This window comes from Ochotona princeps, chromosome 20 (assembly GCF_030435755.1).
Source record: "Ochotona princeps isolate mOchPri1 chromosome 20, mOchPri1.hap1, whole genome shotgun sequence".
Classification (NCBI taxonomy): domain Eukaryota; kingdom Metazoa; phylum Chordata; class Mammalia; order Lagomorpha; family Ochotonidae; genus Ochotona; species Ochotona princeps.
The window spans coordinates 25,138,894-25,161,851 of NC_080851.1; the positions used below are offsets into that span (position 1 = coordinate 25,138,894).

Consider the following 22,958-nt stretch of genomic DNA (forward strand, 5'->3'; position numbering starts at 1 on the left):
AGGGGCCCTGGGGGTCAGCACGGGAGGGGCCCAGGCCCCTCTTGCCTTGACGTTGGGATATATTTACAACTAGGCAGCAAAATACTTCCCTGTTTTGTGAAACAGAAGCGAGATGCAGGGGGGATCCTGCAGCTTCCTCTGGGTGCAGCCTTTCTAAGGCATTGTTTGGTTTGGTGTTGGGGTGCAGTGAGGCCACGAAAGCATGCTGATCACAAGCTGTGACAGACGCTGTGACTCTGGGACTGTCTGCCAGCAGAGGTGGGTCAGTTCCGAAGCCAGTGGGGGCCAGCCTTAAGCACTGTAGTCACGCATACACGCTGTTGGTGGTGGCTGTGTTGGGGAATGACAGGGCTCCGATGGATGCCAAGATGCATTTGTTTTTTAAAAAAAAGGGGATGTGGGTATTCTTAAAAATATGAACTAAAAGTTGACAAAAATGCTGCTTTAAAGCTCGTGCAAACCACGTATTTACAGTAACTAGAGGCTCCACCTGGAGCCTGGGTGACAAGCCGGTGGGAGCTCACGCACAGTGGGCCTCTTCTGGCGAGGGCCATGCGCCATCTGGAAGCCAGGGCCACAGCAGCGTCCATCTCCTCACCGCAGTGTCTTTATCGCGAGCTGCAGAGACAACAGACCGTTACTAGGTGGGGGCAGGAGCAGCACCACCTTGCCCTTGAAGAACGTGTCTGAGCTGGCACTCAGCCTCTGCCCTCATGCACAGAGTGTCAAGGTCAGGAGCTTCTGCCATCCCAGGAAAAGGAGAATTCTGTTTGTTCATGTATTTGTTCATCTGAAGGGCAGAGTGTGTGGGAGAGAGGGATCTTCTACAGAACCCATACTCCTAGGAGGGTGGCCCAAATGCTTGGGTCTCTGCCACTCATGTGGGAGACCAAGCTGGAGCCCAGCCATGGCCATTGCAGCCACTTAGGGAGTGACCCAGCAGATGGAGGAGTTCCTCCTCCCCACTCTCTAACTCAGCCTTTCAAATAAACAAAGTCTTTAGAGGAACAAAATAGAAAGGGGCGAGGGAATCTTAGGTTTGAGACGTTGTAGTGGCCTAAGCGACATGCAGCTTTCTCCCCCCAGAGTGTGAAGTGGTCATGTTTCATTCTGACTTAAAACGGAATGATGGACTCCGTGTTGCAGGACCACACCCCTCCTCCCACAGTGTTCCCCCAAGACAGCCGAGGGGGGGAGTTACCTGCGAGTTCCTGCCTTTGATGTCATCGGAGCTCTGTGCAGCTGCCTCAGCTGGGAGCCAGGAACCGGGCATGCGGCCTGCAAGAGACCAGAGCCACCCTCTCCCTGTCCGCCAGCCCAGCCTCAGGCTGTGTGGCGTCCCCAGGGAAATGTGTGCTACCCCAGCACCAAGGATCCAGGTTAACATGAACCCCTCAGTCGGAGATGCCCAGGCCCCAGGGGAGGGAACACCTGTTTCCTAGTCACATGGCCTGGATGCAGGGGAGTTGCAGGTAGCATGTGGCAAGGAGGACATGTTAAGAGCACATGGGACTTGGAACATACTGCCAGGCATGGCCAGCTGCCTATCACCGCAAGGTAGGTTAATAAGAATGAGTGACTCAACTTGGAAGTATTACACAGACTGCACGCAGATCTGCTCTCCTGCTTGATAAATCATGGTCCCTCTCTCTACCTATTCCTCCTTGTTATCCCAATTTTCCTATTCCAGAGTCAGTGTGGCTAATCTCTTTCCCCTCTTTCACTGGTCCACTCCCTGAATGCTCACAACAGCCAGGGATGGGTAGGCCAGAGCTGGGAACTGAATCCAGCCACCCCTCCGGGTGTGCCCAGCCGGGCATTGGACCCAGATGCTCAAAGGACATGGGTCTCCTAGTGGTTGGTTAGCTGCCCATGCCTCAGTTTTCTGTTTGGTTTCCATTTCCACATATCTAAGTATACAGATTTCAAAGTATTTATGGAAAATGGAATTTAAACTTACTTTTTTAAAGGCCTCTCAAATGCATTAGATGATAAAAATCCTTGCACCAAAGTATGTGGAAATGCCTGTTATGTTAAATAAAGCACAGAGGGATTTCGAAAAGGTTTGTACCAAAACAAACCTAATGGCCCGTGAAATCATTTGGTCTGGTCCTGAAAAGGCAACCACAGTTGGCACTTGAAATTGAGTAGTTCTGTAGCAGGCTAACTTTTAAATCGATCCTTTTGTGTGGCCCACAACTGGTGTTTGGTTCTCCTGGTGGAAACCTGGCACTGACCTGCATTAAACAATTCCTAGGCACGCTAGGGGTTGGTACCCTGGGCTGGAATATCAGGACACCATTTCCAGAGACTCTTGGGGAAAAAAACTATGAAGATGGATGAGCTCCACTAGTTAAAATCACAGAAAAATAAGTCCTTCACTAAAAATGCCTCCTGGGAGGAAGGCTGCTATATTAAAAATATATGCACATATGCATATGTAATATACATATGCATATGTGCATATATAATATACATATGTATATATACCTATATGCGCACATATGACGAATTCTCCCAGAAATACTTAAGTATACTACAGTGCGTTTCCTACCTGTGGAAGTCATTGTAAGACATTTAGAGTGAGCTGCTATGTAGAACGGCCTCTGGGAGGTGTAAAACATCTAGCAAGTGGACATTAAAAAAAGCACATATTCCCTAGAAGCAAAGAGATTTGGGGACAAAATACACCAGGCATGCTGGGCCCCCGGGCAGTTTGGCAGCTCAAGTGGTTTCTTCCGGAAGCAGAACTGCAAACTGTGGGTCTCGTTGGGGGACAGGAGGCACTGCTGCCGTGAGTGCATGGTGGGGTCAGGGTCACCCAGATGGTTCCCCAAAGGGGCTGTCTCAGGAGCTGCCACTAACCCTTTCTCTGGTTGTATTTCCACACAAGGGCATTTGATTCACCAAAACGATTAAGCTGCTACCTGTGATGTGGCATCCCATATCTTGAGTGTAGTCCAGCTCCCTGAGCCTGGACAGCAGAGTAAGATGGCCAAGGTGCTTGGACCCCTGCCACCCACATGGGAGACCCAGATGCAGGCTGAGCCTCCTGGTGCTTGCCTGGTCAGCTCTGGCTGTTATGGCCACTTGGGGAAGTGTACCTGTGGATGGAAGTTCACTTACTCGCGCTCTCCCTCCCTCTTTCATATCAAATAAAAACGTTTTTAAGGTTAGTGAAGGGAATGTAAAGATACACGTAAGAGCAGATTAACTCATGGCTTGAGGGGGTCATATTCCATTGTCAGAGCACTGTGTCAAGTCCTGGATGCTCGGCTTCAGATCCAGCTCCCTGCTGACCGCCCACGAGGGAGGCCTGGCTGGAGTCCTGGGATCCTGGCATTGGCCAGCCCCAGCTATTGTTATGTGGGAAGTGAAGCCACAAGTGGAAGCTCTCTGCTTCCCCACTTTCTCTGTCCTCACTCTGCCTTTCAACTGAATGTTTGAAAAGTCTGTGGCTTTCAAGCATGTGCCATAACTCACAGAAGGAGTATTTCTGTGTATCATTTCAGGCACTTGGAAGCAGATGTGTGAAGGTGGCTGCTGTCACTCCTCCCCTGCCACTAGGACAGCCATGGTCAAAGAGAGCTTGCAGCTCTCAGGGCTACAGGGCAACCCCAAGGCATGGGGTTTGTCTGTTTCGTGGAGCCTAAAGAACAGTGGCTCCAGGAGCCTCTGATTAACTTGGAAATTCACCATGGGACTTGGAGTGGAGGGCAGCTTCCTAAAGGCCACAACCAGCCTGGATCAGACTTAAGCTAGGAGTTAGAAATGCATCCAGGTCTCCCCGACAGGTGGCAGGGACCCAAGTACCTGGGCCATCACCTGCTGCCTTCCAGGTGTGCATTCATTAGGAAGCTGGCTCTGACGTGGAGGAGCCAGGACTTGAACCAGGTTCTCTGACATGGGAACTTAGCTACTGTACCAAGGGCCTACCTTGATGTAGAGTTGGTATATTCACCAGCAGCCTCCCACCGACTCCATACTCCGTGCTCTCCCAGCCCGGAGGTGCTCATCCTACACAGAGTGGTCTCTAGCCGTGAGCTTCCTCCTTCAGTCCCAGCTCCCTGTGAAGAGTGGCTGTGTCACAGCCACATTGTCTTACATGTCGACAGCCTGTGCTTTTTATACTCTGCACCCCTGGGCATTTCAGGGTGCCTGCTGAAAGGTGAGTAGGAATGCGAGCTGACCCAGCCCTGCTCACCACCACTGCCAGGCCGCCTCTGCCCCTATCCCTTTCCTCATCAGTTCTGAGAAGCGGCATCTCCGTGTCATTCAGAGCTGACACAGAGGTGAGCACAGTGCTGCAGTGGGCTAAGCTGCTGCCTGAGCAGTGTGCATACCTGTTGCTACACCCAGGAAGGCAGCAGAGGGCTCGAGTCCTTGCCACTCCCAGGGGGAACAGGGAATGGAGTTTTTTTGCTTGGCTGATTTGGGAAGGGCATTAGCAGATAGAAAATCTTTCTCCTTCTCTTTGTCCCTCTTTCAAATGAATCTTAAAAGGCACACAGTCATTTCTCAATGTGCAGTCCCACGGGTCAGCAGGGAAAGCTGTGTGTCTGAGAGGACTTCAGGGCTGGGCAGGCCCAGCTCGCTCTGCTCTGCTGAAGGGACTTGGACCTGTCCCTGCAGGGGGACCTTGCCAAGCCAAACACTATTCTTCCTGTGGAAGTGCATGGATGTGTGGAATTCAGAGCTTACCTGAGGTTGGGCACAACTGACCTCTGCCCCATGTGGCTGGCTTTCTCGCCCCCTCCTATGGGCTCCTACTCAGCCCGTTAAGACTGGTTCAGGCTACTGCCCAACAGCCCCACTCTGTAGTCTGTTTCCCCAGTGCTTCTGTGGCACCTTGAGGTTGCTGCTGAGCTGGTCTGGACACAGCCGGGCCTTTGGGATTTTCCAAGGCCAGGCAAACAGGGAGTCCACATGGAGAACCATGGCAACTAGGGCCATGCTCCTCCTGACATTTCCTGGAACCTGGAGTTGGGAGTGTCCAGCTGTTAATACCAAACTCCTGTGTCCCATTTCACTGTTGCTGTGGGGAGGCGAGGGATCAGGCATAAACCTAGCTAGCCTTCCAACCTCCAAACCACACCTTGGGTCTTGGCCCACATGCAGAAAATGGTTGATCCCCGTGATACAGTGAGCGCAGTGGCATCCCCTGGATGGTGTGTAGCCACGCAGGGCACATTGAGCACCTGGTGTTGGAGCCTCCTGGCTGGGAGGCTCCTCTGGCCAGTACTCACTTCTGGGAATCTTGCTGGGGTAGATCTTCTGGCAGGCTTTATATTCATCTGGAGGGGGAAAGTCTTCCACAGAATGGAAGGTGAACTTGGACTCAAAGTCGTCTGCACACAGGAGAAACATGAGGCGTTACTGCAGTCACCGTGTGAACCTGGCCTTGACTGTTCCCCGGGGAGCACAAGGTCCTGATTCTGTCCCACCCCCATCCAACACAGAAACATTGGGATCCACAGTCACATGGCCCTGTCTCACCTCACCACCCATCTGCACTTAAAAGGCAGAATAGGGTCGGGGCCAAAGTCTCAGTAGCCCCAGCAGCCCCTGGGCTCCAGAGCAGAGAGCCAAGAGAAGGCAGGAAGTAGTCCTTGGCTTGGCTGGTATGAAGGGACTTGGCCCGTCCAGTGTGGGACTAGGCTTCCCAGACCAAATGGGCTGTGGTCTGGGCTCCTGATGGCAGGAGGTTAGAGCTTATGGGGCCCATCCTGGGGCTGAGCCCCTGCTTTGCATCTGAGAGGAGCCCAATCCATGGCAAGGATGCCAGGTCCTGTGCTCGGTTATCTGACTTTCATCCTGCCTACCACCTAATTGCCTACCACCCATCCCTTCCTGTCGCACAAATCACTGTGCTCTTACAGGCTCATGGACACACAGGCAGGGGTTACAGGCAAGCCCCCTTCCTCTCATCTGAACGGGGGGGTCCACGGAGGGATCCGCCGTGGAAATGGCCTGGACAACCTGGAGAGAATACCCTTTCTCCCTGAGCACAGGAGTAGCTATGTGTGCAGAAGGGTCCCCCATTCATGGAGGCGCATGCTCCCAAGATGGCAACAGACATCCCCTGGGGCCTGGAGACATCCCATCCTCCTGGAAGTATGCCGTACTCTGTACTCACCGATGACGGGTAGACTTCCATTCCGCACCTGCCCTCCAGGCTGCGTGGTCGGGGACCAGGCTGGGGCCTGCTGCTGGCTCTTGCTGGAGAGCTCCGTGGTGGGAGATCTCGCAGGCGGTGCCGGAGGTGGGTTCAGCTTCGCCCCACCAGCCCCTGACACAGAAGACAGTGACGGTGCATTGAGACCCGGCGGGGGGAAGGGGATGCCTTTGTACTGGGGTTTAGCTGCTTACATCTGTAGCCATGACAAGATAGGGTGAGGAAGAAAGCCTCCGGGGTCCTATGAGATGGGACGCATCATAGTAGTGACTCCCCTAGAGGACTGAGTCGATTACTGAACAAGTGCTCTGATGCGCTGGGCTGCAAAGTGTCGCAGGTGCTTGGACAGTGTTAATGTTGGCTAAGGCATTGGGAGCAGCTGGTATAGCCCAAAGCAGCAGCCCCTCAGCCGCGGGCAGAGCTCTGTGCAGCCAGGGGCAAGTAGGCAGCCTGCAGGAGGGGTTGCCAGGGCCTGGCTTCTGCTCACAGGGGTGTTCCCACAATTGCAAAACCTGATCCTCCTCCCACCAGTCTAGACCCTTCCCAGACACCAACCCTGGGCTCAGACTTCTGGCCCAGAATGGGGCTTCTGGCCACTGGGTGCCCTTCTCCACGGCAGGACTTGAACCTGCTGTGAGGTGAGGTGTGTGTCAAGTGCTGAGGTTTAGGGCCTAGCTGGTCCCCAGGCAGGCAGAAGCCCACACCTTTCTGCCCACACCTCTGCCCTACCAGGAGTGCCAGGAACCACTGTTCTCCTATCTGTGTGCTTGGGATTGGCCTCCAGGCCTCCCTACACCCTTGGGGAAACCTCAAGCTGTGATTCCCATGGAACCCAGGCTTTGTCATGCCCCACCATGGCCTCACACCTGCTGGAGTGTTGTTCAGGCGCTCATTCTGGCCTGGGTGTCCCAGAGTGCTGCCATCCCAACCCCACTCACCTGGGCCCCGGCCAGGCCTCTTCTTCTGCAGAAAGGGCTGTGGGCCCTGCGGGGTGCCTGCCTTGGACAGCTGGCCCTGGCCACCTGGGGACTTGGGTGGCAGTGGGGGTGGGGCCTCACTGCTAGGATTCGGGCCCAGCAGAGGTGGGGGTGGGGGTGGTGGCGCAGGTACCCTAGGTGAGGACGCTGAGGACAGGTGTGGTGGAGGTGGTGGCACCGGAGGTTCCCGCCCGTCCTGGGCAGGGCTGGGTGGCTCCGAGTGGAGCCCGGGGTATCCGCAAGGTGGAAGGAGAGGAAGTGGGGGTGGGAGGGGCGGCAGGTGTAGGGGGGCGAGCTGAGGCTTCACTGCCTTATCACCAGAGGGTGGGGGCAGTGGGGGTGGGGGTGGAGGCGTGCTGGGGGCAGCAGGCTCCACTACTGGGACACTCCCTTTGGGGGGTGGGCCAGGTGGGGACACTAGTGGGTTCTTGAAGGGAGATGGAGGGGGCAGTGGCGGGGGAGGAGGGGGTGGGGTGGGGGGTGGCGGGGCAGGGACAGAAGGACGAGGAAGAGCGGGCCTGGCAGTGGTGCCATGGGCTTCTGGGGTGCTGCCAAGCCTGGGGGAGGCTGGAGGGTTGAGGGGGCCACCCATGCCTTTGACTGGGAGCCTTGGAGAAGGCGCTCGGGAGCCAGGGGCCTGCCCTGCCTTGCCACCTGCAAGGGAAACACAGGTTAGTTCAGCCATGAAGCCAGAAGAACGTGTATACTCCAGGTCTAGGGCTGGAGCAGCAAGGGTCTGCAGTTGTCAGGAGGGCCAACCAGCCCCAACACGTGGCAACAGCTGCCCCATGCCAAGCCCAGGGTGGCCAGCAGCCTTTCTGGCTTGTGCATTCTGGGCCCTCACCTGTCACATTCTCCTTCCCCGTCCTTACCCCCCGAGACACCCCACACTCCTTGGCATGTGCCACTGGGCTACTCAGCCCTCAAATTCTAGTGGGTTCTTACATAGATCAACTGGAAGTGCTGGCGGGGGCAGGCTCCTCACCTGCAGCATTTGGTGAGCAAGGATTTGACTGTTTCTGCATTGAGTGTGGAAAATGCCTGACTCCTTGAATAGATAAATCATTCATAGGGAGGCAGGTGAATCAGTGTGAGTCAGCAGGAACGGTGGCCCTGCCTTGTGGAGTAGCAGGTAGAGCCACTGCCTGTGATGCCAGCATCCCCTACAGGCATGGGATGTTCCTTTTTTTTTTTAAAACAAGATTTTTGTCTGAAAGTCTGATATACACAGAGAGGAGAGACAGGAAGATCTTCCATTCACTGATTCTCTCCCCAAGTGGCCACAACAGCCAGAGCTGAGCTGATCCAAAGCCAGGAGCCAGAAGCTGCTTCTGGGTCTCCCATGTGGGTGCAGGGTCCTAAGGCTTTGGGCCATCTTCAACTGATTTCCCAGGTCACAAAACAGGGAGCTGGATGGGAAGTGGGGCTGCCGGGACACAAACCAGTGCCCATATGGGATCCTGGCACATGCAAGGTAAGGACTTTAGCCACTAGGCTACTGCACCGTGCCCAAATGCTCCATTTCTGTCCAGCTCCCTGCTAATGTGCATAGGAAAACTGATGGTCTAAGTGCTTGGTGCCCCCTGCACCCATGTGGGAGGTCCGGAAGCTCCTGGTTCTTGGTTTCAGCCTAACCCCCTGTTGGCTGCTGTGGTCATCTAGGGAGTGAACCCAGGGGTGAAAGACTTCTGTCTCTCCCTCTAACTTAACAATATCAAAAGTGAGTTGGTTCAGTTGCTCCAGCCAAGTTCCCAGAGATAGCAGAAATAGGAGAAAATTAAGTGAGCAGAGCTGCCTCCCTACTCTACCATTGTTGGCAGGTACTAGAGGGAGTCCAGCAAACCAAACCGAGTTGCTCATCCACAGAATCACGGGCAAAAAAGTGGTTGTATAAGGCTCTTAAGTTTTAGGGTGCTTTGTTGTAGAGCAGTGGCTGGCAGATAACTGTCACAGCTCTTACCATGTTTGTCTATAGTGACCCTGCTGCCTGTTTGCCACCTGAGTCCCCCTCGCATCAGTGCTGGGCAAGTCATTTCTCAACGATTGCAGTGGGATGATGCCTTCGAAGACTCCATGAGAGCAACTCTGTGCTTGGGAGACTTCCGGTGGTTAAGTTTCCTAATGCTTGATGTCCTACTCGGTGACGGTTCACTCCTGGGCAAGTGTATGTTGCCTAAAGGGCTCCGCACACAAGTCAAGGGGAGACACGTCCGGGATCCATCCTTACCTGCCGCATCCCTCTGGCCTGCCGGTCGCAGCACAGGAAAGCCACCAGCAAACAGATCTCCCAGGGCCAGGGGAGTGCTCCCGCCTCGGGAGCCAGCAGAGCCGCCTCCTTCCTTGCTAGTTCCTTTAGAGCCTGAGCGGAAGACAAAGGATGAACTGAGACTCACACAGAGCAGGCCACTAGGCCCACTCCAGGCTCTGGTGCAGCACCGCCCCTGTCCAGGGTCCCACATCCACACAGCACCTTCCCCGGGTACCTTCTGCCCCATTGAGGGAGCTGGGGAGTGACAGATAATGGGTATAGGGTTTCCTTTGGGGTGACAGAAATATTCTAGAACTAGACAGGGGTAATGGCTGCAATGTCAAGGCACTAAAATGTCATTGGATGCTATGCTCTCAATGATAGAGTGCATTTGATGTTACACGGGTTTTACCACAATAAACAAAAGTTACAGTGTAATTCTGTTTCTTTCTATTGGCAAAGCGGGGGAGGAGGGCTGTAAACCTCTGCCGCCCTCAGGGGGGAGCTCCGTTCTCTTGCCCACTTGGCCTGTCCATTGAGCAGGCCAGAGGTGGCCAGAAGCAGGCCTGGGTCGCATGTGCGGTCCAGGCAGGCAGATCTAGTCACGGCCCCGCCCCACCCGTGGCTCAGGGCAGGCCTGGCCGAGCTGCTCACTCACTCTCGATCTGTGGAGCGCTGCGGTCGTTGATCTGCGTGACTTTGCGCAGGCGGGTTCCTTGTTGGATGTCGGCCAGCAGCGCGCTCCGGCCTTTCAGATCTGCCTTTTTCAAACTGGGAGCGTCTGTGCCGATCTGTCAGGGAACGAGAGGGTTGGACCACAATGGCACGTGATACCGCAGCTGAGCTCAGTGCTGTGTCTGCTGAAGTGGCGCTCTGCCTTCCCTGCCCCGCCACGCCACAGGTCTCAGTGCAGACAGCCCTCACCTTTGCTCCTACCCTCTTCCTCCCTAGAGGAGATCTAGAATGGCCTCTTTTTTTCAGTGCCTAAGTGTTCCAGCTTCTGCAGGTCTCAGGGAGCCCTACAGCACAGCCTCTGTTTCCTCCCAGCTAAGCCCTGTCATGAGCCTCGGCTTCCTTATGTGTGTGCCTGACTGTCAGTCCTCCTCTGGACCAAATCCTTGACTGATCATCCATACCTTGGTGGTGGGAGTGGCTCTGCCTGGCCTTGGCCTGTTGTCATGACCAGTTCACATCTCGTTTGGGCTCGGGGATCTTCTGTCGTCCCTGCTGTGGGGACCCAGGTGGCCTACCAAGGGCCCATTAGGTCCCAGCTGCAGCAGATTCAGGCTCTAGCAGCGGTCATGAAGGGAGGGATGGTGGCATTTATGTGACCAAGGATAGAGCGGAGCCTTGGGGAGCAGAAAGAAGCTATAGCAAATTCTCAGTGCTTAGGTGCCCCCAATAATCGTGACAAAACTTCATAAATTCAAAGTGAGCTCACTGGACTCTGAGATCACCTGTCTTGGAGTGCTTTTGCCCTAGAAGTCAAGATGCCCACAGTCCACATCAGAGCAGCTCTCCTCTCGACTCTAGCTAGTCAGCTTCCTGCTAATGCAGACCCTGCAAGGCAGCAGTGATGGCTCAAGCAATTGAATCCCACTCACAAGTCCTAGATCGAGTTCCCAGCTTCCGCCCTGTCCCATTCTGGATGTTATGGGCATTTGGGATGAACTGGTGGATGGTTACTATTCTCTCAGGTAATAAAGTAAAAAATAAATATAAATAAACAAATAAATAAACTTAAAAGGATTTGTTTGAGGTCACAGGACTGGGTTTCAAACCCAGATGGGATGAACTCCAAAGACCATGTGCATGTCACTTGGCAACCCTGTGGCTGGCACAGGCAGGTGCCATTGTCAGGACCAATGACCTGTCAATGGCTAAAATGCCTCAAAATACATTAGCGAGACCCATTCTGTCCTAACCTGCCAAGTCACCCTGAGGCTTGGCTGCCGAGCTTCCCCACAGGGCTTCTCTGGGCTACTGAGAGCCAAGGAGCATGAAGAAACCCATGGTTGGGGAAGGACCACATGAGGCACGGCCAAGACGACCATCTGCCATTGGGAGGCTTATACCATGCTAGCTGAGAGATGGAGAAACCAACATTTCTCAAACACTCCCGGCTCCCTTCCACTGCAAATGGACTATCACATGTCTTTGGGTCTCATGACATTACCACCTCAGAAGCTTTTTCCAACCCCAGATCTAAATAAGGCCACCCACTGCTCTTAGCACCCACTCTCCTCTCAATGTCGTTTATTGCGGGTCATTTTCACTTGGGATCCTATGATTAATGACTCCTCATGCACACATGATTGCGAGTCAGGGATAAAACCCTGTTGACTGCCTTCACCATCCCATCCTCAAACCGTAGGCCAGCACCTGGCCTCAGATAGACTCAAAACTTCTTCCTGGATGAACACACACATGAATGAGCAGTGAGGGAATGGTCAAGCCTGATCCAGCAGGTGTGAGACCCTGCTCTGCTGGCAGCAACCAGAGGGGACATGGCAGAGGGCTCCGAAGCAGCCACCTGTTCCAGGCTGAGTGGCTGCAAGGGAGATGGAGACCTTGGATGATCCTGGAGGACCTGGCTTGCTGATCAAGGGACACACACACACACACATACACACACTAGTTTTCCTGGTAAGTTCTGGGCACTTCAGCATCATGGCACAAACAGAGGTGACTATGACTGTGGCTAAAATGTGCCAAGCCCACACTTCCACTGGCTGACTCCACTGAACAGGGCCCGGGCATCAGACAGGCTCTGAAGGATACATGCTTTTGTTGCCTGGAAACAGGCTTGTGGATGGTCAACAAAGGGGGCTATGACAAGAAGCCTCCTCTCTACTGCACTGGAAAAACACACACTTTTCAAAAGTTCATGCAAAAGGAACTTGAAAAACAAGTTTATTTTGATGCAGAAATTCTTTAAAATCCATGCAGTTTTTTTCATAATGAGCATTTTGAGGAGTTTCCTGAAATGCTCTTGTACCATAGGATAGATCTTTTAGTTATATATTCCATGAACTTTTAAAACTATCCTGGTGTGTGTTGTGTGTGTTAATAGTGTATTTATCTGAAAAAGCAGAATTACAGAGAGGGAGATACACTTCCTTCCTCCATTTGCTGCTGCACGCCCCAAATGGTCACAGTGGCAGGGCAGAAGCTAGCAGCCTGGGTCGCCATCCTGGGCTCCCTTATGGGAGACTGCCTGAGTCACCTTCTACTTTCCTTCCTGCAAGTCAGGGGAAATTGTAGTGGAAGTGGAGCAGCCAGGACTTGAACCAGTGCCAGTATGGGATGCCAGTGTCCCAGGCAACAGCTCATTCCTTGGCACAGCACTACAGAGCTGGTCTGGTCTTGTTACTTTTTAAGACTATGCATCTATGTGCAGATACATCGTACAGTATTTCTTATACAACAAGCTTTATAAAAACTCATATAAACCATATTATAAATGTTAAATGACAAGGTTTAAGGTTTTGAAGATTCCTCTTATAAATGATTAATGAAAAGCAATAAGGGACCAACAGAACTCTGAACCTTAAGCCAAGAGGGTATGAGCACCTTTCTACAAATTTGACATTACGATCTCAGGTACGGTCAGGAATTAGAGAACCGAGATGTTCTTTTGGGGTGGAAAATAAACAGCAGCAAATTGTAAGAAACTCCTGGCCTAGCTCACCTGAAAGCTTGGCAGTCAGGCCATTTCATCTGATCTGGACTTACCTGTTGGTTACCAAAAGAACTCCCTGAACTTGGCCAATCAGTCCCAGGCTTCTCACCGAGGGCTGTAAAGACCCTCACATACCCTTGCAATGATGGCCTTAATTTTAGTATCTGCTTAGCATGCCCTACTGTATGTTCTTGGCTATCCCAATGACAGGTTTGCTGATGAACAGCCTCTGTAGCAGCAGGAGGAAGCTGCAAGCCACTTTGTGCTCACACTGTGTAGTCAGACACAAAGGACTTACAGGATGTTTCTCCGCTGTCCTCTAGAGGGCTCTCCTGCACCTACTCTGACAGTGGCCTCTCCAGCCGTCCCGCCAGGTGAGGCAAGGAGTAACTTGGAGACCAGCATGACCATGGGTATTCACACTAAGGAGTTTTTATGAAAGCATATATTCATTCACAAGTTAAAGATCATATGATACAGTCCTTCAGTCCTCTCTGTTCACCTGCCATGTTCTTAATCATTCAGCCATCATTTCTTCTTTAAAAAAGACTTCCACAACTCTAAGAATCCTCGTTGCTGTGGTTACAAGATGAAGCACCAGGAGGAATGAGAAGATTTCCAAGTTGGGGAGGAGGGGTCTTACTCTGCTCTAACTGTCACTGCTGGTAATTTCTCACACACACACACACACACACACACACACACACACACTACAACCAAGGGAGCCAGAGCACCCCTGAACAATTCTCCCATGACCACTAGCACATGGACCCCAAAATAAGAGACATAACAAAGCCAGATGGCACACCAGCAAAGTGTAGCTCCAAAGTTCACTCCTGCTCTTCCCTGTTAACATTGTTATCGTGGGTGAGAATTTTTTTGGTTCCACAGAAAGCTTTTTATATTTTTGCCTACAGTAAGCTTTAAACTAAAGAGCCCGGGCTCCTAAAAGGATGCTAAATGGGAGAATAGTAATGCACATTTGCTTACTCTCTGGGCTGTTAAGACTGAGAAGCTGAAACGAGCCAATAAGGAGATTAAAAAAACAAAAATTGCAGACATCCTCGGAGAGCTAAGTAGCGTGAAAAACCTGTGAGGCGCCTCTCTTCTCATCCTGATATCTTCTAAAAGCTTTTGCTGCTGTCTTTGCAACAAATACATCAACCGTGTGTGGGGGAAGGGAATGCCAGCCCCCATCCAGACCATGGCGTGTATATCCTGCTGCAAGTCGACATACCCTGGCACCATGTTCCCATCCTACATCTGTATCACACTGGGAGTGTGGGAAAATGCTCATAAAAATCTCAGTTTGAAGTCTAGCAGGGCTGTCCTTGGGCCCACGGATGGCCTCAACTCAATTTTCATAATGCACTTTTGATCTTGCACCCTCCTAGAGGTGGCTTTTCCCACACCATCTTCAACCTCAGAGGAGTACCCATGTCCCCAGGCAGTGTGTCCAGCACCCCAGCTCTCAGCTTCACTGAGCCTCCAAACTCAGAACAGGCAAGAGCAGCCAGGGCACCTGCAGTTCATCGCCACATCTGAGTCCCAGAGCGAGCCCGGCTTCCTCGCACCCCTTCTGTTGCTGCAGTCTTTCTCCAGAACGCAGAAAGACTGGGGAAAATCACGGAATAATCTCAGAGAGAATTAACTTTGCCTTGCCGGGCCTGACACAATGTTCCCTGTACTCCAAATGTGCAGAAATCACTATTCCAGAAGGAAGCATGATGGGAGCTAACAATTTTGGATCTCGTTTTTAGAAATTCACATATGCAGATCAAATCCACGAGCCAACAGAACTGGTCCTCTAACCTTCTTTTGAAAGCCCGAGTCTTCAGCAAAACTGTATGCAGAGCCATGGCTGCTGCAGATTGACCAGAAATGCTTCCAAATCTGCAATGTTCTGAGCACGGATATGATGGAAAATTCCACATCCAATCTCCTGCAACAGGTGGCAATCAAATAACAGGCATGTTGGAATTATTGCATTAACTCTGGACTACATGCCTACAATGTATAGGGAACCTAGATGAATCTCACATCTAAACTTGGGACTTGTCCCCAAGACATCTCATTATGTATACACAGATATATCAGAACCTGAAATCTGAAACACTTCTGTTGGATAAGGGATATTCAAGCTAACGGACAGAGCTGAGATATGCTGCCTTGCTTCTCAGTCTGCAGGTCAGGTAGAGTTAGGGGCCTAATTAGAATTAGGGAGTAAAGGTCATGGATCAACCTGATCCAGTTCTTTATACCCCTCAAGGTTATGTCACACACTGGCATGACTTTGGCTGCTCAGCGTGGCAGCCGTCTCCTTGCCCCAAGATTCTTTACTTCTGTTCATTCCTGGCAACCAGCTCACCACTCAACTCCTAGCTGCTCTTTCCCGAGTGATTTCCCTCCATCCTTGTGTGGGCTATCATCACCTCTGTATTCACTCACTCCTTCCCTGCCCTACACCACATCCTGGTCCACACAGCAGCCACACTGTAGAACATGTCACCTCCTCCCTAAACAGCTCCAGGCTGGCTTCCTGCTGCACTAGGGTGCAGCTGGGATCCCTGCAGGATTTAGCCCAGATTCCCCATTCCTGGGACCCTGCGCACTGTAGCTCACCTCCACACCCCTGACTGGAACCAATCTTTGTGTTTTTCTGCTGGCCTTTTGGCCATCTCCCAGGATGCTTCCGGCCCTTGAAGGTCAGATGAAGAGCCCTGTTGGTGTTCTTCAAGCAACAGCATGCTTCTCTGAGTGGTACACCTGCTGCCCAGATCATGTCACTCCACCCAAAACTGGTGATGGCTTCCCATCTCACTCAAAATTAAAAATGCATATCGCTTGCTGGGCCTGAGCACAGCCAATCTGCTACTCTGAATCTCCCCAGAAACGCCAGCATCTTCCTATCCAGATTGTACTATAAGCATCCCCAGAAACGCCAGCATCTTCCTATCCAGATTGTACTATAAGCATCCCCACTGGGTGACAGCCCTTCCCAGACTATCCACTGCATGTCTGGTGACACACTTCATTACTGATTTTCAACCATGATGAGTTTTTTTGTTTGAACCTGACTTCCAAGTGTCATCAGTAGGGAATGAGAAAACTAGGAGGATGAAAATCAGGGGTGGAAATTGTGGAAAGAAAGAAGAGGAGAAGGAGGGTCTGGCCTGGAGGTCCACAGGGCTTCCTGGGGCAGAGGCAGGGGTGGAAGACTTGCATGTTCCAGGGCCAGAAATCCCAAACGGGATGAGCACGTGGGTGGGACATGGGATAGAAGCACAGTTGTAAGTGCACATGACAGTTATTTAAATGAACAAAATGCAATGCGGCCATTTGGGGAGTGAACCAACAGATGGAAGAGCTCTTCTCCTTTCTGTAACTCTGACTTTTCAAATAAAGATATTTTTTAAAACCACATTTCTCTCTCTTCAACTTATTTGAAAGAGAAAGAGAAGAGGGAGGAGGGAGAGAAGCTGGTCTTCCATCCACTCTTCTTTCTCTGAATGCCCACAAAAGGCAAGGTTGGGGCGGATTGAGTGAGGAGCACTTTGGAATCTCATGGGACTGCCAGGAGCCAAGTGCTTGAGCTGTCGCCTGCTGCCTCCCAGGATGGATGTTAGCAGGAAGCTGGAACAGCATGCAGCGGCTGGGACTTGATCCCAGGAGACACAGCACAGGTGACAACCCGCCAAGACCCAGCTTCAGCCCAGCCACCTCTAGGGAGCAATTGTTAAAGCACTAACCATCTCTACCTCCCCATGCTTGTGGCCTTGCCCTCAGCCTGCTGGGGACCAGCCACGCTGCCCAAGCCGTCCAACCCTCACCTTACGTCCTTGATGAGCGTTGGGCCTCATTTCCCTTTGTCTTGACTTCTCCCCACTCCTAGTCTAACTCTGAGTCCCTACTGAGACTCCAGCCTCCTCAGATGAGGCCTCCCTTCCCCCTTCCTGCCCAGCCCTGCCATACCTGCCAAACCTCTTACCTCCCAGTTTAAGCTGTACAGCAGCTACAATTCACTTTACAAAACCCCTCTATCCTGAACTTCTTCAAACCAACCTTTCCTCCTCTGGTCCTCTCCCAATCACACCCCTGTTCCTCTCTCTCCAGCAGCCACTTTATCTTACTCAACATTAATGCTTTTAGAACATGGATTTTCCCCTTGAGTGGGAAACCCAAGCCCTTCCCCTTTTGGTAACTAGTGCATTCGGGGTTTAAAAACTATGTTTGCCATCAATCCCTGATTTGTGGAGGCACACCCCAGAAAACACCCTGGGCTCCTCATGCTCAGCTTTTCCACCCCAACCCCTCTCTGTTTGCACAAAAACACTCAGGCTGGAAGAGGCTTCTGAGCCCCCTGTGGCCATGTCCCTCCATGACGCCTCCACGCTGGCCTCCTACCTTTTGTCCCCTGGTTTCTCTCTTCCTAGAAATGCGAGCTGCTTATAACATCGCTCTTTTTCAAGGACGCCAATATCCCCAGGCCTTTAAGGTTAGGTTTTAAATTTGGAAAAATATATTTTAAGGACATACACTGCCTATGAATAAAACAAAACAGTTATGAACTCAACAAAGGAAACAATAAAAGGAGGCCAGAGACCAGGAGTTAAGGGCTACAGAGAGCTAGCACTGAAACAGGGTTTGAACAGTGTCTTTGAAACTGGTGAGGTCTCCTACCTTCTCTTGCTCAGAGACAAAAATTGCCACTGAAGTCAAACACGCATGCCTCCTGCCAGATAAGATGCAGGCCCTATGAGAGGCCACCACAGGCCTCAATCCCAGCATTCTGCTCTAGCAGTGTTGTTATACTGTCTGGCCCATCCTACCCCAGTTCATCCAAGCTTGATATCTCAAAGACTCCTGTGTCCTTCCTGTTTCTTTGGAAATAACCAATTCTTCATGGATGCCTGGTACAAAAGGGCTGTCACATGCAGGCAGCAACACCACCACCACAATAGGAAGGTGTGTGGAGGGGGGAGGGGCTGTGCAGGTACCCACCCAGCACCATCCCAAGTCACACACTGCAGGTGTTAACCCCCTTCCTGGGTCTCTGTTACAGTTTACAGATGAGGCACGGCAGGGAGGCAGCTGGACAATGGAGTGATCAGTTGCCCTATGGCCAGGGACCAGGAAAACGTTGCTTCCCCAGGGCTTTGAAGAGCCGGGACAAGAAGGAGGGGCCAAGCAGGGGATGAGAGAAGGAAAAGGCAGGACAGGGAGAAGATGAGTGGGGCTGCTAAGAAGGTGGCGCCAAAGGAACCAAGGGAGAGGTCTTGAAAGGCCAGTCGAGGCTGAGGGGACAGGCCCCAAGGATGAGTGTGTGTGCTGTGAGCCAGCAGCTGCCTTGGCACAGGGAGCATGGGGCACTTAAAATGGAAACGGCGCAGAGTAACCCTATGCCGTGTAGCTGATAGCCTTGACTGTAAATAATCCACACTTGAACCTCCCGGCAAGCGATACAGAGCCATGTGTGGGGCAGCCTTGCTGGCCCACCTCCTTCTTGCCAGCCTTCTCCACTATTCCCGATTCTTGCTTTTGGCTACCAGGCCAAGAACAGGGTCTTCCCTTTTGACTTTGAAATAACGGAGCTTATGAACATTAGTCATGTGAGTGTGGGTATGACGGCAACACAAACAGTCAAGAGGGGACAAAATTTCGAGACTTGTAGACTTTCAAGATGTTTGCAAAGCCTTGCACCTGCTCCAGGTGAGGCTGTAAGTGGATCGAGACCTTCCCTCACAGCCACTCCCCCAGTTCCTGTGCATAGTGAGTCTACCAGAAGTCTCTGGGTCAAGACTTGAACCTCAGGAGATTTGCAGCTGAGCCCAACCCATGACCTTCCATCCATGCCAGGACAGCTTCCAAACCTCATGGGACTGGGCTGCTTGGCATTGTTGCTCCCTGACTCTGTCCCCAGCCTGCCTCTCCCTCCAGTGGGAGATCATCCTCCTAACCAGGACTCACACTCTGTCTTGGTTCAAGGACCCCCAAAATGAGTGCATCCACCTACTCTACTTGGGGAAGTGCCTGGTACACAACCCAGGCCCAGGCCCTGCTGCCCAAGAGTGCAGGAAGCTGCTCCTTCCCATCTAGCACCTGGAATCCTTCCTTTGTTCTCAGGCGACCAGCCACATGCCACCTGCAGTCTGTCATCCATGCCCTGGCATCCTTTGCCCTTCATGGAACCAGTTTCTGTGGCACTGGGTGAGAGGACAAAGGCTGTTAAGAAGGCGGCGATGGCTGAGCTGCAGGGCTGGGGTGCAGCTCTTTCACCTGCTCTCCTATTTTCATTTTGTTTGCATATAAGGCGTGTGTTCAGCTGGCCAGGGACCAAATGTTCTTGGTAGACCAAGAGCCCATCAGCCTTGCACTTGCATGCAGCCCTTGCTTGCAGTGCCAACGAGGGCTTCAGAGTACTGCTCTCCCCACGGGGATTCCTGGTCCATTTGTGAGCCTCACAACTTAGGCCATTACCTAACATCTTCAACGTCTTCATGTCCTCACCTGAAAACCCGGAAAGCAGATGGCAAGAGCCACGTGAGCTGTGAGGGTTAAATGAGGTGATTCACCTAAGAAGCTAAAAATGGGATTGAGCCCTGGTCACTACTTGGCCAGTGTTCATTATAATATCAGTTCCTTCTAATACTTTTCAACAGATTCCCACCATCTTCTGTCAGTCTCTGGAATAAAACCAGGAAAAAAAAAATCCCTGGATGATAGCTGAGAAGTGGCCTAGAAAACAGCCAGATGGTCAAGGTAGAAGAGAAAAGGACGGAGTTAAAGCAAAAGAATGGAGAAAAAGCCGGGGAGGAGGTGATGATGGGTCTCCAATGCCCCGCCCTAATGACGATGAAGCATCTGAAACTCTAGAACAGAACACCATCCAAGACCCTGGCGCCTATCGAAGGTGATGCCTATCCTTTACACAATCATACAGTCCCACTTGGTTCTGCATAAACAGGATCTGCACTTTGTAATTCTCAAAGCGCTGTTCTTCAAAGATTTTCAACTTTAAAGACATTTTTAGAGACACAGCGATAAATACTTCACTACAAATATATAAAACATGACATGATTTGTCTTAACAAATTTGATATCATCCAGCATTACGCAAGTATAAAAAGAATAATAAACCATAACTAGGTAGAATTTATCCTGGGAAAACAATATAGGAAAATATGGCTCCATGTAGAAAAATTAGGCAGTAAAATTCACACTTTTAATGTAGAAAAAGCTGATGAAATCTGACATCCATTCATGATAAAAATGCTGAACAAACTAGGAATTTCATCTGATAAAGGGAAGAGGAGATAAAATTAAACATTATACATCATGGCAGAATATTTTCCCTGTAAAATTTGGAATAAAGCAAGGATAGTTCCTCTAACCACTCCAACACCAAAATGGAAATCCTAGCAAATGTAATTAGAAACAACAGATAGGTTGGAAAGGAATAAATTATTTTTATTTGTTTGCAGCATTTTTTTTAATGTTGAAAACTCCCAGAACAAGTGAGTTTAGCAACTCACAGGTTTCAAGGTTATGGGTACATATTGTGGTCCATGGGTAAAGCCACTTCCTGTAATGCCAACATCTCTTATGAGTGTCAGTTGTTACACCAGCAGCTCCACTTCATCTCCTTGCTAATATCCTGGAGAAAGCAACAAAATATAGCTCAAGTGTTTGGGCCCTGATACCCACATGGGAGCCCCAGAGGGGGTTCCTGGCTCCTGACTTCAGCCTGCTCAGCTCTGACCACTGTGGCTGGCTGGGGAGTGAGCCCACAGATGGAAGCTCTCTCTCAGCCTTTCTGTCTCTCCCCATCTCTCTGTAACTCTTTCAAATAATATTTTTTAAAAAAGATTTATTTTAAATTTTTATTGGAAAGTCAGATATACAGAGAGGAGGAGAGACAGAGAGGAAGATCTTCCGTCCGTTGATTCACTCTCCAAGCAGCGCAATGGGCAGAGCTGAGTCGATCCAGAGCCAGGAGCCCCCTCTGGGTCTCCCACACGGGTGCAGGGTCCCAAGGCTTTGGGCCGTCCTCGACTGCTTTCCCAGGCCACAAGCAGGGAGCTGGATGGGAAGTGGAACTGCTGGGATTAGAACCGGAGACCATATGGGATCCTGGCACATGCAAGGCAAGGACCCTACTGCTAGGCTATTGTGCCGGGCCCCAAATAAACAATATCTTTAAATACATCAAAAGGGTTCAAGGTCAGCACACAAAAAATATTTCTATACACTAACGACTACTGGATATTGAAATAAAGAACAATAACTTCAAGTAGCTCCAATTACAAAAGAAAAACTTAGCAGGTAACTAATGAAACACGTACAGGATCTAGATTCTGAAAACCACCACGTGCTGATGCCAGGGAAGAGCTAGCTAACTGAGGAGACATACCATGCTCATGAACTGGAGGACCAAGTGCACCGGAGTGTCAGTTCTTCCCAGGTTGGTCTATAAACTCAAGGCAATTCTAATCAATAGTTTCATAAACTTTAAAATATAACCAACAACCGGATTCAAAATGTATAAGGAAAGAGGAAGAAATGAAAATAGTCAGAACATTTGGCCAAAGAGGGAAGCTGAAGGGCTCACACAGTTGGGTCTACGGACTTCCTACAAATGGCAGTAATGCCTAATGGTGGAGAACTGTCAGAAGAATGGCATGTTGATCAACGGAACAGGAGAAAGTTCAGGAATAGATCTACACCAACATGCCCAGCTGACTTTTGGCAAAGGTGCAACAGTAATTTAATGGATAAAATAATTTTTTTCCAACAAATGCCACTCAAACACTTAGACATCCATATACAAAAAAATGAATTCACCTTCAGTCTTATACCTTATATACAGATGGGCTCAAAATGGCCCATGGCATAAACATAAAATGTAAAACTTTTGCATTCTTAGAAGAAAACAGGAGAAATTGTTACAATCCAAAGATATACTCAAGGCACAACTCATAAAAGAAAACAATTACTGCCACCTTTTGTTCCAGGACACAAGGGGCAGTGGGCTCATGGGAGCCTGGGACTGTGGGCTTGTGTGGGGCCTGGTGCATGACACCGGTGGGGGTGTGCAGGCACCTAGGGGCTCATGTCCAGGCAGGTGAGGAGAGCCTGGGGATTTTCCATGAGCTTGGTCCTGGCCAGGGTTGGGGAGGAGGGTGTGGGGAAAGCCTTAGGTTAGCATGCTGCCTGGTGTGTTGGTGGACTGGGTTTGGGGAACTCTGGAAGGGCCTGGATCTTCGGTGTGTGGAGGGGTAAGGTCCCAGGCCTGCACACATGCCAGAAGCTTGGGACCCTAGTAGGCAGAGCTCCGGTCAGCACCCCTCCCCACGAGAAGACTGAGCTTTGGAAGGCTGGGCTGGAGAACCCATCTACTCCAGGGTACAGGGACTGGGGATTGATCAGAAAAATGAGCAACGGGATGTGTGGGAGGGAGGACCACTGAGGAAGTATGTTGCAGGTGAGGAATGACTTGTGAGGGACTTCCATCAACAAGGCTACTGCACTTGCAGGTAAGCAACGGGGCTGAGACTGAGCAGTTTGGACAGGGGAACGGGAGGACCTTTATGGGTCAGACTGGTGCACCAGCTGACATGGGAGATCTCAGCTGGGCTAGTAAGCATGAATCGCCGCCAACCACCACACTCTGGTGCACAGTAAAGCTGAGGCTGGGGGCCACCTGGCAGGGCTAGATCACAATACCTATCAGTGAGAGTTGAAACAGGGGATGGGTAATGGTAGGCTGAACCACGACACTAATCAGCACTCAACAGAACAAGGTTTGGGGGCAGATTCCGGGGCAGGGGGTATGTGGGCCCCACCCCTGTGGAACTGCACTTTCTGCTTAAGAGCTGG

General features: G+C 51.2%; 1 protein-coding gene across 1 annotated transcript in view; it reads right to left on the minus strand.

Annotated features, from left to right (window-relative positions):
• Positions 1-333: 333 nt before the first annotated feature.
• The window catches only part of WIPF3 (WAS/WASL interacting protein family member 3), a 58,816-nt gene continuing 36,191 nt past the window's right edge, over positions 334-22,958 (minus strand). The window contains exons 2-8 of the mRNA XM_058678288.1: positions 10,059-10,191; positions 9,380-9,511; positions 7,114-7,806; positions 6,137-6,289; positions 5,247-5,348; positions 1,202-1,278; positions 334-618 (exon numbers count right to left, since the gene is read on the minus strand). Of these exons, the coding sequence (XP_058534271.1) occupies positions 595-618; positions 1,202-1,278; positions 5,247-5,348; positions 6,137-6,289; positions 7,114-7,806; positions 9,380-9,511; positions 10,059-10,191 (1,314 nt within the window). The 3' untranslated portion in view covers positions 334-594. The remainder of the gene's footprint in view (positions 619-1,201; positions 1,279-5,246; positions 5,349-6,136; positions 6,290-7,113; positions 7,807-9,379; positions 9,512-10,058; positions 10,192-22,958) is intronic.